The 16,456-nt window shown below is 32.4% G+C and overlaps 1 protein-coding gene across 1 annotated transcript; it reads right to left on the reverse strand.

Moving 5' to 3' along the window:
* Positions 1–375: 375 nt before the first annotated feature.
* On the reverse strand, positions 376–6,137 carry LOC131036340 (patatin-like protein 7). Its single transcript, XM_057968202.2, has 3 exons — positions 5,135–6,137; positions 2,099–2,620; positions 376–1,186 (listed from the first exon to the last, which is right to left on the reverse strand). The coding sequence occupies exons 1-3, from the start codon at positions 5,609–5,611 to the stop codon at positions 899–901; spliced, it is 1,287 nt and encodes a 428-aa protein (XP_057824185.1). The 5' UTR covers positions 5,612–6,137; the 3' UTR covers positions 376–898.
* Between the last annotated feature and the right edge of the window lie 10,319 nt (positions 6,138–16,456).

A 16,456-nucleotide genomic window follows, 5' to 3' on the forward strand; every position in this document is an offset into this window, starting at 1 on the left:
TTAATATTAAAGATGGTTGGTGTAGGAATGAGTGAGGTCAGTACAGTGTATGGATTATAAGTATGATTATTGCTGTATTCATTATTATCAATCATTTTGGCTTGATGAGAATCTAATGACTGGGATGTTCGTCTATGATTGATGTTTCAAAATTATTTCAGAGGTTAAAAAATCAGATGGATTGATGTGGATAATGTCATATTCAGAATCCTCTTCATTCCAACATTCCTCTCTATCCACAGGGAGAAAATTGATTCAACGTATAGTCAGAGCTTAGAAGAGTTAGTGTCTAAAACAAATTTCATGCGTGGTTAATGTCATTATCATATTGTTTCAGTTGCCAAAGAAGAAAATTGGATTCAACGTACCCAAAGCTTCAAAAGGCCAACAACCAAAACAAATTTCATTTATCTCTATACACTCCACAACAACAAATATACAAAAATAAGCTACATTACAGATCAGATCATATCAGATCCAAATTTTCCTCACCTACCACCTCATTTCCTCATTCTACAAATCACACATCTTTCCTGATCTCTCTTAACCATATGGAAGGCAAGAGGATTTACCAACATACAGATTAACAGAAAGAAAACAGCACAGCTCAGCTTGGACTGTCAACATTTATGGCAAGCGGCAATTGCTGTTGTCTACAATCTCTGTTAGTTAGTAGTAAAACAGTAGTGAACAGCAACCAAAGCCCAATCAATTGTGGTTATATTCTTTTCCAGTTTCCCACCCTTAGGGATGCAAAACTCAATAGTATTCAAATCCAGTCTTTACAATTTATATATTAACTATATGCTTTTTCACCCACTGTCATTTCAGTCAAAGGGAGGATTGAGGTTATAATCAAGCGCATGGCGAATGATCAATGAAAGGAATCTGTGTTGGTTTATGGTGTTGAGGAGCCTTCTGTTACAGAATTCCTAGGGCTCTGCTGCTTCAAAAGAACTGTTGGTATAGTTCTTGAAACTCTTGACTTGTGCTCCAAAATTAGCTGTTCTGCAAACCAGTCTAATCTCTCTGCATTGGTCTGAGGAAGTTTCTTCTTGCCACCAAATGGGATATATTCCATGCTCTTCTGCTTCAACATGTTGTCTGCAAAATTCATCAGCATGTCAACATTGGCTTGGCTGGGATCATCAATGTCACCCAAGTTTTCTTGTGGGAATCCACTAGCCTGTCAAAACAAAAATTGCCATCAAAACCAATTACTATTTTTCCTTTTCCCAACTGCAGAAGCAAACATAGCCTTTCAATACAACAATACAACATGTTCTAATATACTTTTGGACACCAAACGGGTTACACAACGTTCAAAGCAGGCCATTAAAATCATACTCGGTGACAATGAATTTCCACATTTCAGAATTAAATTGGCTACTGCATTAGAGGGCATGTAGGTTAAATACATTCAGCATTAAAACTCTGCAGCTGCTTATAAGCGCCCCACACTATATTCATGAATGAAATTTCAAATTTAGACCCGTTCTTAGCAATGCAGACCTTCTATTTATAATTCTCCCAACAATTTTGCCTAGAGTAAACTACAAAATATTTACCCAATCTTCAAAATGGCCTAAACCACAACTGGTTTTTTAAAACCCAGTTGAGCACATTTTACAAATTAAGTCAATCTTATTGACCTACTCAATGACACAGACAAGAATAAGTTAGAACTATCCATCCTAATATAAATCACACAAAGCTTGCTTGACTTGCTGCCTCAGGTTTTCTATATGATTAAGTCCACTTTTGCTTCCTACCACAATTGCCAAGCTCTTGTTTATTTATTTTTGCGCTTAATTTACCTACCAGACATTTTAACCGTGCTAAATTTACAAGGGCAAGTGCACTTTCTGCACAATCAAATTTCCATTGTCTTTACTACCTCACATCTTATAATACTACCCTAATTCAGACATATTTAGTACTCTAGAATATAGACTGCCTACAATATTAGTATATATTATGTAAAATAAAGCAAAAATCCAGATAAAGAAAAGTTGATGAAGCATATGATTTCAGATACATGTTTTCAAAACAAAAACCTAAGGAAATAATCTCAAAAACCCGAATAAAGAAATTTCACCTGAATTCTGACATAATTCTGCAGTTTCTGGCCAAATGCCATGCTAATAGCATGATCAACCATATCAGAAACTCCATCCTTGACAATCTTCATAACAGGCTTAGCCCACTGGAATGCCCCCCATCCTTTCACCCTCTGGTACTCATACTTCCGATCAAACTGCCCCGTTCCCACGGACAACACCAACAAATCCTCCACTCCTCTCACAAATGGAAACTCTTGCTTATTGTTTAACACATGCGTAACGGCGGCAACAGTAGGATTGTGCATAACAAGCCCCCCATCTAATGCAGTACACGAGGTCTGGCCATCGATAGACTGCATCTTAACAGGCTTAAAAAACCCTGGTGTTGCAGATGTTGCCCTGCAGATTTCCCATAGATTGAAGTCGAAATTGTCTGTCTCCAGTGCATCTGCCCGGGAAAACAGAAATGGTGCAGAACTGGATAAATCGTAGCAGGGGATCAGAAGCGGCTTAAGAGTGTCTTTTAAGGTTTTCGACCCAAACAAGGATTTGAAGACCTGTTCAAAATATTGAAAAGAGAACTAAGATGGAGTTCTGCCAAGTTTAAAGTAAGTAGAGTTTTCTATGAAAAACATTAAATACAGAATAATGAAAGAAGCTAAAAATCCTTTAAAGACATCCAAATCCTGAATGAAAGAACTAAGACTGAGCTATGCAACACTTGGATCAAATGAATCGTCATGTTGAATAATGTTCGGTACAGAATAAAGACAGACTTTTCAAGCACAGAGACTAGGGAAGACCTGTTCAAACAGAGAATTAGAGGTAAAAGATTCCTAAAGTAATGCTTTAAATCACCGCCAAATAAGTGGCTCAGTTGGTGTATAAGATCCCCATAAAGTATTCAGTAAAAATTAATGACACAGTTTTCGACCTGAACATGCATGTGAAGCCCTGTTTAAAGTTAAACCAAGAACTAAGGGTAAAAAGTGCCTACAGGCAATGCTTCAGATCACCACCAAGCTATACGATAATCTGGTGTATACAACCCCACTGTACTTCGACACAGATTTTGAGAAAAACTGGTCTTTTAGAACACCAATATGCCAATATGGTGGGTTTAATTGGTTCCATTTAACTTACATATTCAAATTTTGTTCGACTAATAACTTTTGACTTGCCAGTAACCAGAGAGCTGTACAGAGATTTTAACAAGTAAAATTCCATTTAGAAGCATATTAATTAGAACAAGTAAAATTCCATTTTGAATCATATTAATTAAAGGATAATAGTAGTGCTTTTAAACTCTAAACAGCTCTTACAAGAAAAACGAGAAAGGCAATTACTAGGTTAACGAGATTACTACTGCGGTATTCATTCCTTAAATCATATATGTTTGGGTATAACTGTGTTCGAGCCACTTCAGTTTACCGGACGCTTATCCAGATATGTATTTCAAAAAGGTAATGATTTCTAGATCTGAAGTGCACAAAACAAATTCTCTGTAATCTTTTTTCACCTCCCTGAGCAGTGCATCTCTGCATGTCAGTGATTTGACTGAATATAATTAGCAATAAAATATGAAGAAAAGCTATTTCTCTATAGAAAAAAGATAACTCAGACAAACCGTGCAAAAGTCACTTCAAACCAAAAAGTATTCAATAAAGTATAATGAAGGGTCAGAGTAGCAGAAACTTTTTCATTGATCTCCAAATGCAGCACATTGAGCTTTAAAGTAGCAGCAGATTCTCAAACTAACCCTCCACCCTGCCTATTAGCTAGCTACAATTTTGCAGACACAATTTAATACAGAAATCTATAAAGCAATCCTAAATTTAATGGCTTCATTCAAGCTTTTCCCTAATAATGGGTTGAATAGCAAAACCATAAACAGGGACACTTAAGCCAATCGAATCGAATGCCATAAGCATGCAGAGCAGATCTAGAAACTCTTAGCAAAACAACATGCTGCCAACAAACCAAAAATAAAATGTATCGGCACGGCTTCAAACTTTGGCACAAACTAACATTAAAACAGAAATGCATCAAAGACATCATTGGACACAAATGCTTGTGCAAAACACCTCCAGTACAATTTAAATTTTGCACCAAATTCTATAGCAGGTTTGATCTCGTTGCATTTTCCTTCATCTTTTAAACTAAGTTTCGCAAAAGACAGCCATACAGTCATCAAATTTAGCTTCCAGTAGCGGAACAAATGGACTCTTTGACGAAGGGCTCTGTCAACGGAAGAAAATTATTCAACAGAAGCCTCGGCTAACAGGTAAAGACAATTGGACAAAGGGTTCAACACAGTACCAGAGAATTTAAGTTTATGTTAAAAGATCAAACCCAGCTTTCTGTAAAGATCTCACATTTTAAAGACTTTGTCAGCATCAGCGACCGTAAGGTATGTTACGCGCAAGATTAAAACTTTAAATAAATTATTTATAACTTACAGCCTGTTCTGCCTGTACAAAAAGACTATCGGACAAATGGCTTGCTAAAGAAAATGCATCATCTCTTTCACACAAGCATTTTCTTCTTAATCCTGTACTGTGCCTGAAAACATGCAATATTTTTCTTTGTCCTAAAAAGCTACTGCGAAAACAGTAAAATATTAGAATTTTCTTAATCTTTAGCAATTCTCTGAAGAATGCAATATTTTCCTTGTTCCTAAAAAGTTTCCGAAACCACTTCAGAAAAAATGACTCGTCCAAGAAAAAGACTACACATTTTCTTCTTAATCCCTTACAATTCCTTGAAGCAAACAATATTTTTCGAAGTCCTATTCAGTTCCTGAAATCATCTTGGAAAAAAAAATTCAGACAAAGAAAATCCTCTGAAATTCCAGAAAGCAAAGCAGCATTTTTCTTTATCCTAAGCAGTTTTCGAAACTACCTATGATCATAGAAGAAAAAAAACACGCAATACAACCATCAAATTCCGAGAAACCATTTTACCAAAAAAAACCGGTTCATATCGCATCAGTAACGTAACTAACTGTATAAAAAGAGAGAATGCGTGAAGCTTTAATCCATTTCAAACCAAAATAACTCCATTCGTAATACCTGCTCCATGCTTGCAGTGGAGAAACGGTTGCTAAACAGCTTCGTGAAACAGCTGCTCGATCTGGAGAACATCCGGGCGCCATGATTAGCAAGCAGAGTAGCAATGTGCTGTGCGCGGCAAAGAGGACGGCCATTGCCGCCATCGGCGAGCAATAATGCCGCAATCATTCCACCGACACCAGTGCCAATGGCAACATCAACGTAGTCCGCCAGGCGAGCGTCCGGATTCCCGCTCTTCCTCTGCAGCGCCTCCTCCAAATAAGCCAGAGTTTTCCCCGCCACAATGCCGCGCATGCCGCCACCGTCTATAGACAGAATGCAGATCTTTCCAGTGCCGTTTCCAGCAGGCTTTGTGGTCGGCCAGTTGTAACCGCTCGCCAGGAACCTGTTCTCCAGCATGCTAAAAATTTCGCTGGTAAGATTCAGGTCCGTGGCGTTGAAAGCATGCTCTGCCGCACCTTCAAAGCTCAACACCATTGTTAATTTTCTAAACTCTTCCAAACAGGAGAAAAACTCAAACAATCAAAAAGACTTTCTCCAAAATTCCTCCTCCGCAAATGAGAAACAATACTCAAAACAATCAAGATTTTCTGTGAAATTTCTCCTCCGCAAATGAGAAAGAAAACTCAAAACAATCCAAGATTTTCTGCAAAATTTCTCCTTCACAAATGAGATACAGATTTCTTGTTAAATTTTTCTTCCGCAAAGCAAGAAAAACTCAATCAATCAATCAGGTTTTCCAAATGTTTAACAAATAAAGGGAAGAAGCACTTGAGCATGAGAGTGGAGTCTGTGACTGCTTTGATTTTTGGAGAGTCTGGAGGAATTTATTTATATCATCGCCAACACGATCGGACAAAAAACTCTTCCCGCATGCATCAAAATTCAGATCACCGCTAACTCGGGTTAAGAGTCTGCTAACCGCACGGCCATGGTGGCTGCGGTAGCCGTCACAGGCTTCCTTATTTTTTTATTTCCCAATCGCAGCAGTAAATCTTTGATTGCAGATGATTCTTTCCCGTGACATTGGACTGCAGAGTTCGGGCAGAGTGAGGGTTTTTAATGGAACAATATTATTTTTCCATTTTCAGTGGACCCGCCAACTACTTGCTCGGGAGATAACTGCCGTTTACAAACGTGCACGCCAGTTACGGATCTTGTAATTCCCTTGTCTGTGACGCGGAAACGCGTGAATTTTTCAATTTACTTTGAAAGATTTTGAAAAAAAAAAAAAAAAAATCTCCCAAAATAATTAATTTTGGTAGAATGGATTGGGTTTGATTTTAGGAGGTAGATTGTGAGTTGGATAATATTTTGATAGATTTTTTTTTTTAACAAGTTGAAATATACATTATGAAAAATAATAGCAAAAAGAGTATATATATACAATTTGATCTAAAAGGTGTTCATAGTTCTTATCATTTTGATTTCTTTTGTGGGAAAATATTTCAATTTCTTATAATAAGTATATGAATCGAGTTAAATAGAATGAGTTCAAGGGATAGATTAGAGAGTTCTAGAGTGGAGATTACATTTTAAGAGAAAGTTTACATGTTTAAAATGTTGACTATTGAATTGGGTAAACTATCAAATTTTATTGTAGGCTTGGGGTTCTCTTAAATTAAGTAAGCTACCACATCCACCTTTGAATATGACGAACCCTAAAGAATAAGAAATTGGTGTAACAAAACTCGAGTTTTTGGTGTAACAAACAAGACAATGTGGGTCTTAGGTGATTTTTACAAAAGAAAACTCCACTTTCGATGTGGCATACAATTACACAAAAGGTAAAATTCAAGTTCAAGCTATAAATTTGACAAAAGAGATATCTTTCATGCAAGACATCCAAATGAAAGGGAACCCCACAATGGGATATTAACTAATTGTTACTATTGTTATTTTGATTACATTTTTAGGGTTGTGTAGGGGCCATTGGCGAAGAAGCAAATATGATTGAGTTATTTTATAGAAATCATATACAATTTATAAGTGTACCTTAGACATCAATGTTAATGATTTATGTTTAAGAAATTATAAAAAGATCTTTATTCTAACTCAAGTTATGCACTATGGGAAATATTACTAATTAAAAATACTATCATATATAAGAAATAATTTGTTAACAAATATTTTTAAATAACTTAAATTATTTTTTAACTTTAAAATATATTTACAATCTACATAACAAATCTCATAAATCACTAGTTTGATGTATTCGAATTCCTAATAGTTTTCTTGTTGTAATGGATAGAAAAATATTTGTTTGCTCATGATGTCAATTTGAGTGGTCTATTTAGAATAAAAAATGAGAGAAAACTTTAAGCATTCAACATAGTTCATTTTTATTTGATTAGAATAATTGATTCTTTTATTGAAATATAAAAAGAAATAATAAAAAACCATAGAGAATCATAAAAGTGTTTGTAAGAAAACAATTCAAATAATTTAAACAAAAACTTCCAAATCATTCAATAAAAACATTAAAATCAAAACAAACCAACCAAAATACATAATGTATTATAAAAAGTGAAATTGTACATTTAAAAATTAAAAAAATAAGCTTTCAATTGGTTTTCACATGGTCTAGGTCGCAACTTAACCTAGTGAGAGAGATACACAAAAGATTTTCATTTGTTTCCTTATTCTTCTAAAAAAATGCCCATTAACAAATGTAAAATTCCAAAGAATCCTAAATTTTCATGTCTCAACAAACAATGCCTCTATTTCATATTATCTATTTTTTATATAATAATTAAACAAGCAATCCATAATGACTAATGCTTCACCAAATTTTGCCTCATCTACAACAAAAAAAATCAAGTCATCTAATTAATTTGAATGCTTTCATGTGTGTTCATTTTGGTGCCTACAACACTAGAGGATAATAAGGACTATATGCTAATCTAAATCAAGATGACAAAATCATATCAAATATGTACTTCCAAAGTACTTCTGAAGTCCCCTACTATGTGTCAACATGATCTTTCGCTAGAGCAATGAAGGGCACTTGATTGGCACCCTAATTAGTAGAAAAACCTACATGACTATTACAAAGTCCCTCTAACAATGACCCTAACTTACAACATTAAAATGGGAACATGCTTTTTTTCTTCATCTAATAGTTTGTGTAACTTCCAATTAGAACACAAGCTTTAAAAATCTAATGTGTAACATTCTTTGAAACACCTTTGATCACTAGCTTCCAATAGTGAAAAATAGCCATAAAAAGGTCATGAAGCAAAGTCTCCCATTCCACTTCATTATTCAAGTTCACTCTAAGGAAGAAAGGTCAATCCTTAATGAAATGATCCTAATTTTTTTTATTATGATCTTCATCCCTTGTGAATTAAAGATTACTTTGAGCTATGCCATCATTTTTTTAAATTAAAAAATGCTTACAAATGAGGAGTCTCAAGAGTAATCTAACAATCTCTAAAATTTTGTCGTAATTTTGTAGTAGTTTTGTTTTGTTATTTATATTAAAATGTTAACATGTATACGACTTTATGTACTATAACGTAATCTTGAAAATAAAGGGTCACTCTAATTTGTTTGATAAAGAGAAAAAATCTATAATCGATGAGGGAAAGATCCAACTTCTTTTGAAACTTACAAAAAAAATTTACAATAAAAATATTTTTAATTTTTATGAAAAAATGTTTTCTTCTTGTAAGTGAATAATCAATATACTTATAATTTAAGCAAGAAATATCTTTCGAACTCAAGTGTGATATTGGTGGGTGAAAGACTTGTAAGGAAGGTGGGAAGAGAAGAAGTGACACCATCTAAATATAATGGGGATCAAATAAACGTACATTTCATGATATAATGTAGTTTTGTTTCAATTATATTCAAAGCAAAAAGTAGAATGGTTTACTTGATCTTTGTTATAATTAGATGATATTCATAGTAGTTAAGTATTGAAACTTCCTAAGAGGTCATTTAATATAATATTACTTTAACTCAAGTACTTCTAAATGTGTACTTTATTTTATAATTAGAATTATTTAATTTATTTTAACTATTGTTTATGTAGAAAATTTTATAATTAAACACATTTTAACTAAACAAAATACTTAAATATATATTATCTTGAAAAGTTTTACTATTTCTTTTATAAAACATCACAAATACAATAAATATTAATAAAACATTCACAATCATGAATGACATCCAAATTTGATAATTACTTTAATATTTAAATTTTAAAGCGTAAATTAAATATAAGCTTCATTACATTTAAAACCATGTAAATTAAAACTATAAAAATTGTGTGATTTAATAATATATGTGCTAAAATAAATTCTAGGTATTTCTTACATTATAGTACAAATTGTTAAAATTTAGAAATTCCATTGAATGAGTTACAAAAATGTTAAAGTTGGCTAGAATATATATTTATGGTAGGAATACTTTTTTTAATAAAATTGAACAATTTAAAGTAATTTTAAGAACCATCAGCGATGAAAACTCTTATCAAAATTAATTTTTGCAAATAATTTTGTAATGACAATTGAGAATATCACTTTAATGGAGGTGAAATGCATTGGTTTTCATCTTTAAAGGATTTTACATAAATACCTTAATTGAAACTTCTATAAAGAGATTAGAAAAAAAGATTCTTAAACTAAATTAATGGTTATATGTGTAAGAGATTATAAATACATTATATTTGTTTAATTTATTTTATTCTAAATCAATATAATTGTAAAATTTATTTTTCATTTATTAACTTCAATTTTGGATGATGTAGATTAACTCTCATTAACCATGTAGTTTGGAATGAATTATAAGTGTAGATATTTTCTCTAGACAAAACCATGTATATGATCCTATCTCCTTTATTCAAATATTGTTGTCTACGACCCTATTCCTTTAATTCAAACATCTTTTTCTTCTTTCTAATTGACCATTTTAGATGTTTTAAGTGTAATCGAACGACTTTTGTCAAATATTTTGAATTAAATAGCTAAGGTATTGATTATATGATAAGCCTTAGAATATTAATGATTATCAGAGAACATACACTAGAATCAAGTTTTAATCAAAGAGATTTGATTTAAAGTGTATTGAAAAGTATTATCAAATGTATATTGTTAGTGTAGGTTTTTATTTTCCTAGTTGGGTTTATTATTTTCCTTTTTCCTAGGTTTTTCCTACACTTTAATTAAGCTTGCTTAGGTTAATAAAGCATGTTTACTTAAGACAAGTGGGTATTGAGGCGTCGACATGATATGAAGAGGTGCATTTACTATTTTTAGACCATCATGGTGGTCTCTCCTCGTTGGCTGGTATTGCCACCTCCACCCCTCACTTGAGTCTATATAAACATGCTACCTTGCTTGTATTTTCAGATTTGATATTGGGAGATTTCTCTTGATGCTATTATGTCGTTGAGCATTCACATCAAGTTTCTCTAGTATTGTTATTCTACCCATTTTATTTCCAATATTTTGTTCTAACTCTTTCAATTTGGTTCTGGCTTAAATCTGTTTTCTCATATTTCAACATGGTATCAGAGTCAGGTCTAGGCTAGGAGCCCCAAGCACACAAGAGGTGTGGCTTAAGGGGGGGTGTCGGTGTTGGAAATAAGCCACACCCGGACGGACAATGGACTGGTCCAAGAGGGGCCAGTAGCTTAGTGGTAGAGCACTCCAGCAACGTATGGAAGGTCCTAGGTTCGAGTCCTAGCTGGTCCATGTCTCAACATGTATATGTATTCTTATATCAATGTTCATAAATACTACACCAAGTATTTACATATTCTCTTGTTTCTCTTCGATAATTATTAATTGGTAAAGAGGTTTGACTCGCTATTACTTCTCTTTGCATACAACAATCTCCAACATTTTTCTTAACACCTCATTTGTACTAGACACAAATACAAACAAAGACAAATTAGATTAAAGAACATTTCAACAAAAAACAAGATCGCATCTAAACAAAATACTCATAAACTAAACAACCATCATAATTTTATCCTAAACAAACTTAAAATTACAATACAAATTCATCACAATCTTACGAAACTAAATACAACTATAAAATTTTAAAATAGAATCAAAATTTTATCATCCTTAATAAAAATCTAAACAAAATTTTAACCATATTTTCTATTCATCAACTTGACTGATAAATTTTATTCAAATCATATATTAATTATTTTATCACTAGAGCTTAAATAAATTGCAAATTTATTTTAATTATACTAGGTAGATCTCATAAGGTTTAAAACAAAAAAAAGGAAAAAAAATCTTTGTTGTTTTTGGGCATGCAAACGACAGACAGGATGAAGAAAATATATTGTGTAAGAGCAGCGTATCTATCTTGGAATGAGAGATACACTAAAAGATATGTGACTTGATATCACATGTATGGGGCAGACCAAAAATAAACATATATCACGATGCCCTAGAATGTTAGATGCATTTACAATATTTTTTACGATTTTGATATATTTAAATTGATTCAAATTAATAATTTGTATTAAAAATAATTAAAATATGTTATTATGCGTAGTTCAAAGTGTTGATGTATGTTTTATTAAATTTTTAATTATTGTTATGATTTATGGAAATATTATATGTTTAATATAATACAATAAATTAAATTAGTGATTAGGATAATATAAGTATTGATATATAAAATGATTTTCTAAGAATGATAGAAGACCATATATACAACAAACTATTAACAATTAATTAAACATAATTAGTAATTTATTACAATTATTTTTGAAATAGTTCTATCATTATTTCATCTTTTATAAATATTTTATGGTAAATTAATTATATAAAGAATAATAATATTCTCAAAATCTTAATTTAGGTTAATTCAATTCAATGAATATAAATAAACACAAATTAGCCTTGGTTAATAATTGATGAGTTGGTATAGACGGTATGAAATTTACAGTAGTTAATTGTACCTAGCTTGATAATCAAATATGGCTCTAAGATAGTTATAAATCTAAATGTGATGTAATTTGGGGTCTTAAATAGTGAGAAATAGACTAATAATTACTTCAAATCAAAACATTCTAGTGCAAATATAAATCTAGAGATTAGGGAAAAATTCACAACCACAAACTTGGCATACAAGTTTCAGCTTGTTCTTTGTGATTTATAAAACTTTTTCTCTTCAATTCATCAAATGCATAACAATTTGCTTTGTAAGAGTTTCTAATTAGTCATAGGGAATCAAGTTCTCCTAGATCAGTCCCCAACAAGTAAACAATGATTGAAAACAACAATCTTTATCCATGCAAATGCTCCTAGGATATTAATGCATAACTAGATTCCTTTTACTACAACAATGAAAGTTTTTTAATGCAAATTATATGCAAATATAGCTCTCAAGTTGTTACATAACTAGAATAAATGCATTTAATGCCTTTAAATATAACTAAATAGCAACATATCATGTAAAATTATGTTTAGTTACCATGAGGCAAGAAGGGTAAAGGTGGGAAGTTAGTCACGTTTGAATGTAAAAATTTAAATTTGGGTAGGATGATTCTATAATGACAAATTGATCCTAGGATAGAAAAAGGGACCAAATCTTAGTCGGCAATGTGTGGATGAAAATGAGTGCAAGTATATGTGTGATAAACAAATGGATAGCAAAATTATATGAGGTATGTGAATATATGAATGGGAGCGAGTAGTACTAGTGCATGAGAACATGTGTAATAAGGTAGGTGGATAACATAAGGAAAGGGATCTAACTTTGTACAAAATTATGATGTTTGTCAATATGTCTGTATATCAAAGTACACCCCCAAAATATGTACAAACTAAATGGGAAATGACACGAGCATGCAAATTTCATAACTGCTACATGATAATAAAATTATATTAAGATAATGAGTTGAGAATGATAATTTTATAGATTTTGTAAATGCTTATAGAAATAAATTAAATGAAATAAAGATACATGGATTTAGATTTAATATTGATCTGAAACATCGATACAAAAAAAATTCCTCTTTCCCTTGACCGAACACTAATGAACCATTAGAGAAATTTGAGTGGGTGACTACTTGAACCTTCCCCTAAATCCCAAAACATTGAGACTTAAAATATTTTCCAATTCCTTAAGTTGACCCCATGACGAAATTTCCTATTACATACTCCCAGTCAACCTCCCCAAAGCACTATTCACGTTTGGAACATGACGGACAACGTCAACGCCACGTGTACAAAAACCTCCAATCCTATTCGAATTCCGAGATGACGTAGACACATTGTCCACGTTTTCCGACCACTCTTTTCCCGGCAACTGACGGACTAAATCTTGACTTTAGTCGGCAGACCGTAAAAGAATATTCCCTCAACTCAAAGTCGGTGGGCTAGGGTAACCCGAGTTCGAAGGTGGGTCCCGCCATCTCCATAGATTTTGTCGCTTATTGCGGAGAAATTACCGGGTCGCGCCGTCAGGGGGAAATAACTGATCCAAAGCCTGTAATGCACGTATTCGTGGTGTGCAGGGCATTGACAGCTGTCGGTGGACAGTTATGATGCGACGGGACTGGAAGGTTAAAAGGAATAAAAACGCTTAATCGTGTAATAGTTAAAATCTGTTCCGTACTGCAGTTACTGCGAGTGCACGTGTGGGGCCCATGTCCTTTGTGTCGGCTATGTGATGGCCATGCTTTTTAATGGGGAGAGTGAGTTTTCATTCACATGTGATGCATGTGAATGATGATCATAGGTACACCTGCCCACGCATTCACGCCTTTACTGTTTTCTAACTTAATTTCTTTTTTCTTTTCTAATTTTTCAATGTTCTTTTTAAATGAATTTAAGTGTGTATTAAATTGGGCAGTGGCTATTCTTGGCTGTAGCTATTCTGGTTCCGCTTGCAGTACAGGTGTTATATTATAGTGGGGGACAGCCGTCGCAACAGTTTAGGTGTTATATTATAGTGGGGGACAGCCGTCACAACAGTTCTTGTGTCAGCATAACATGAAAGCTATCAGTCATACGATAGTGCGGTTTTTTGGAGTCAGGTTTTCGTACAACAGAGGATCAAACTAGTAGAAATTGCATAAAAATCTGTTGTGATTTGCAGATTTTGTATTTTTTATCAGATGTTATTTTGTATGGAGAATACAAAACGACTTTAGACAAAAAAAATTATCATTAGTTTTTTAAAAAGTAGGTGGTTAATTGGGAGTTAAGAATTCTCTTAGAATAATTTAAAGTCTTTTTAGACTTAAAAAAAATAAAAATTGTATTTATTCTACCAATATTTTGGATTGAACAAATACCCATTAACATCAATATAACAAAAGGCATGCCAAATCGAAATTGAATAAATTAAAAATAAATAAAGAATTTTATGCCAAATCAAAGTTGAATAAATTAAAAATAAATAAAGAATTTTAGCCTTTTGTTTTATTGATGTAAATGGGTATTTATTCCATAAAAAATATTGGTGGAAATACCATGTCTATTATATTATATTTTTTATTTTATAAGTGAATTTTTTTAATTTTTTTTTTAAAGCCATAAGAGAGAATTTATTTTGTCAAAATCATTTGAGATAAAACATGAACCTATTTTGTTAAAGTTAGGTGAAATAATCTATTTGGTTAAAGTCATGTGAGATCATCTATTTTGTTAAAGTCATGTTAGATGGAATTGTAATGAGACAATCTATTTTGTGGAAGTTACTTTTCATAAAATTATGGGAAGAGAATCTATTTGTCAAAGTTATTTGGAATAAAATAATTTTTAAATTATATTTAATAGTGACTGGGGTATAATAGATTAGGTAGAATTCATTTCATCAATGTAAATTAGAGATCAAATCCAACATCAATTGTGGAAATGTATCCCATCCAACTTTGATGCAATGACATTGAAATATATTTTGTTAAAGTTTGAATCAAATCCAACACCGATTGTGGAAATATATCCCTTTCAACTTTGATGCAATGACATTAAAATTTATTTTGTCAAAGTCTCTTAGAGATATAATCCCCTCCCACCTCACTTGATTTAGATGGAACCATGTGATGAGTTAGGTGGAAAGCATTTCAATAAAGTTACTAACGATCAACCCTAACTATATCTTTGAGAATCTATCCATTTGGGTTTGATGTTACATTGGATGAAAATATTTTGTCAAAGTTACCTACATATAGAATCTAGTGATAACAATAATCACCCATCATTGAACCAACTCTAATAAAATATGTAGACGTATAAAAATGACCATATTCCTAAATGAATATTTTATGTTCATTTCTCTATTTAATTAAATCCAATTTAATTAAATTACCCGCATTCCTCTATTTAATTAAGTAAATTATTCATTTATTTAAATTAAATTCACTATACCCATTTAATGAATAAATCATTTTATTCAATTAAATTCCCCCTATCCACTTTTAGTTAAATTCAAATTTAATTAAATAGTTATCCTAAATTGAATAAATCTAATTTATTTAATTTCCCCAAATTGCAACCAAATTGAATTAAATTAACTTTATTTCAATTAAATCCTATTATCCCTCCATCCACTTGCAAAATCCTACATCTCCCACTTGCCTTCCTAAACCCCTTTCTAATCCCTTCTAGACTCTTCTAATCGCTTCTAATTAGCCTAACCCATCTTCTAAACTTTGTCACATCCCTAAGCAAGGGGAGGTCACTTCTCAAATCCTCAAAGTCTTTGATAACCATTAAAGGCTTCAAGCCTTCAACCACTTAATTCCTCAAAGTCTTTGATAACCATTAAAGGCTTCAAGCCTTCAACCACTTAATTCCCCAAAGTCTTCATAACCATTAATGGTTAACTCAAACCCTCTTACATGGTTAAAGAATTTCTTTTAACTCAACCTTCATCCAACCCAAGGGTCTCATCAAGCATTTAATGCTTTGACCATGATTATCTCTTAATCATTTGCACAAGGGTTTATCCTTGGATTAACTCTTAATCCAATGGGTAATCTTAACTTAGACTTGACCCTTACCTTCTAGATAACCCTAAGGTCTTCTCAGGCATTTAATGTCTCCTACCCCTTCTCTCAACCCAACCCTATGTTGACACTTGTCACCATTTCATTGGTGCAAATTGCAAACATGGATCCCCAACTTTCAAACTCAACCCTTGATCAACTCTTTCAATCCTGACCATCCGTTGCCCTGTTTTTGCTATAAATAGAGCTCTCATTCCTCCATTTTAAACATCCTCCAAATTTGTAGTATCATACTTATGCTCAAATACATTCAAGCTTTCATATATCATTTTTGTGCTCATCATTTTAGCCTCTCTTTTCAATAGGAATTAGTCTAAATATGCATGTTTAGAATA

The sequence above is a fragment of the Cryptomeria japonica genome, chromosome 11 (assembly GCF_030272615.1).
Source record: "Cryptomeria japonica chromosome 11, Sugi_1.0, whole genome shotgun sequence".
NCBI classification, from domain to species: Eukaryota; Viridiplantae; Streptophyta; class Pinopsida; order Cupressales; family Cupressaceae; genus Cryptomeria; species Cryptomeria japonica.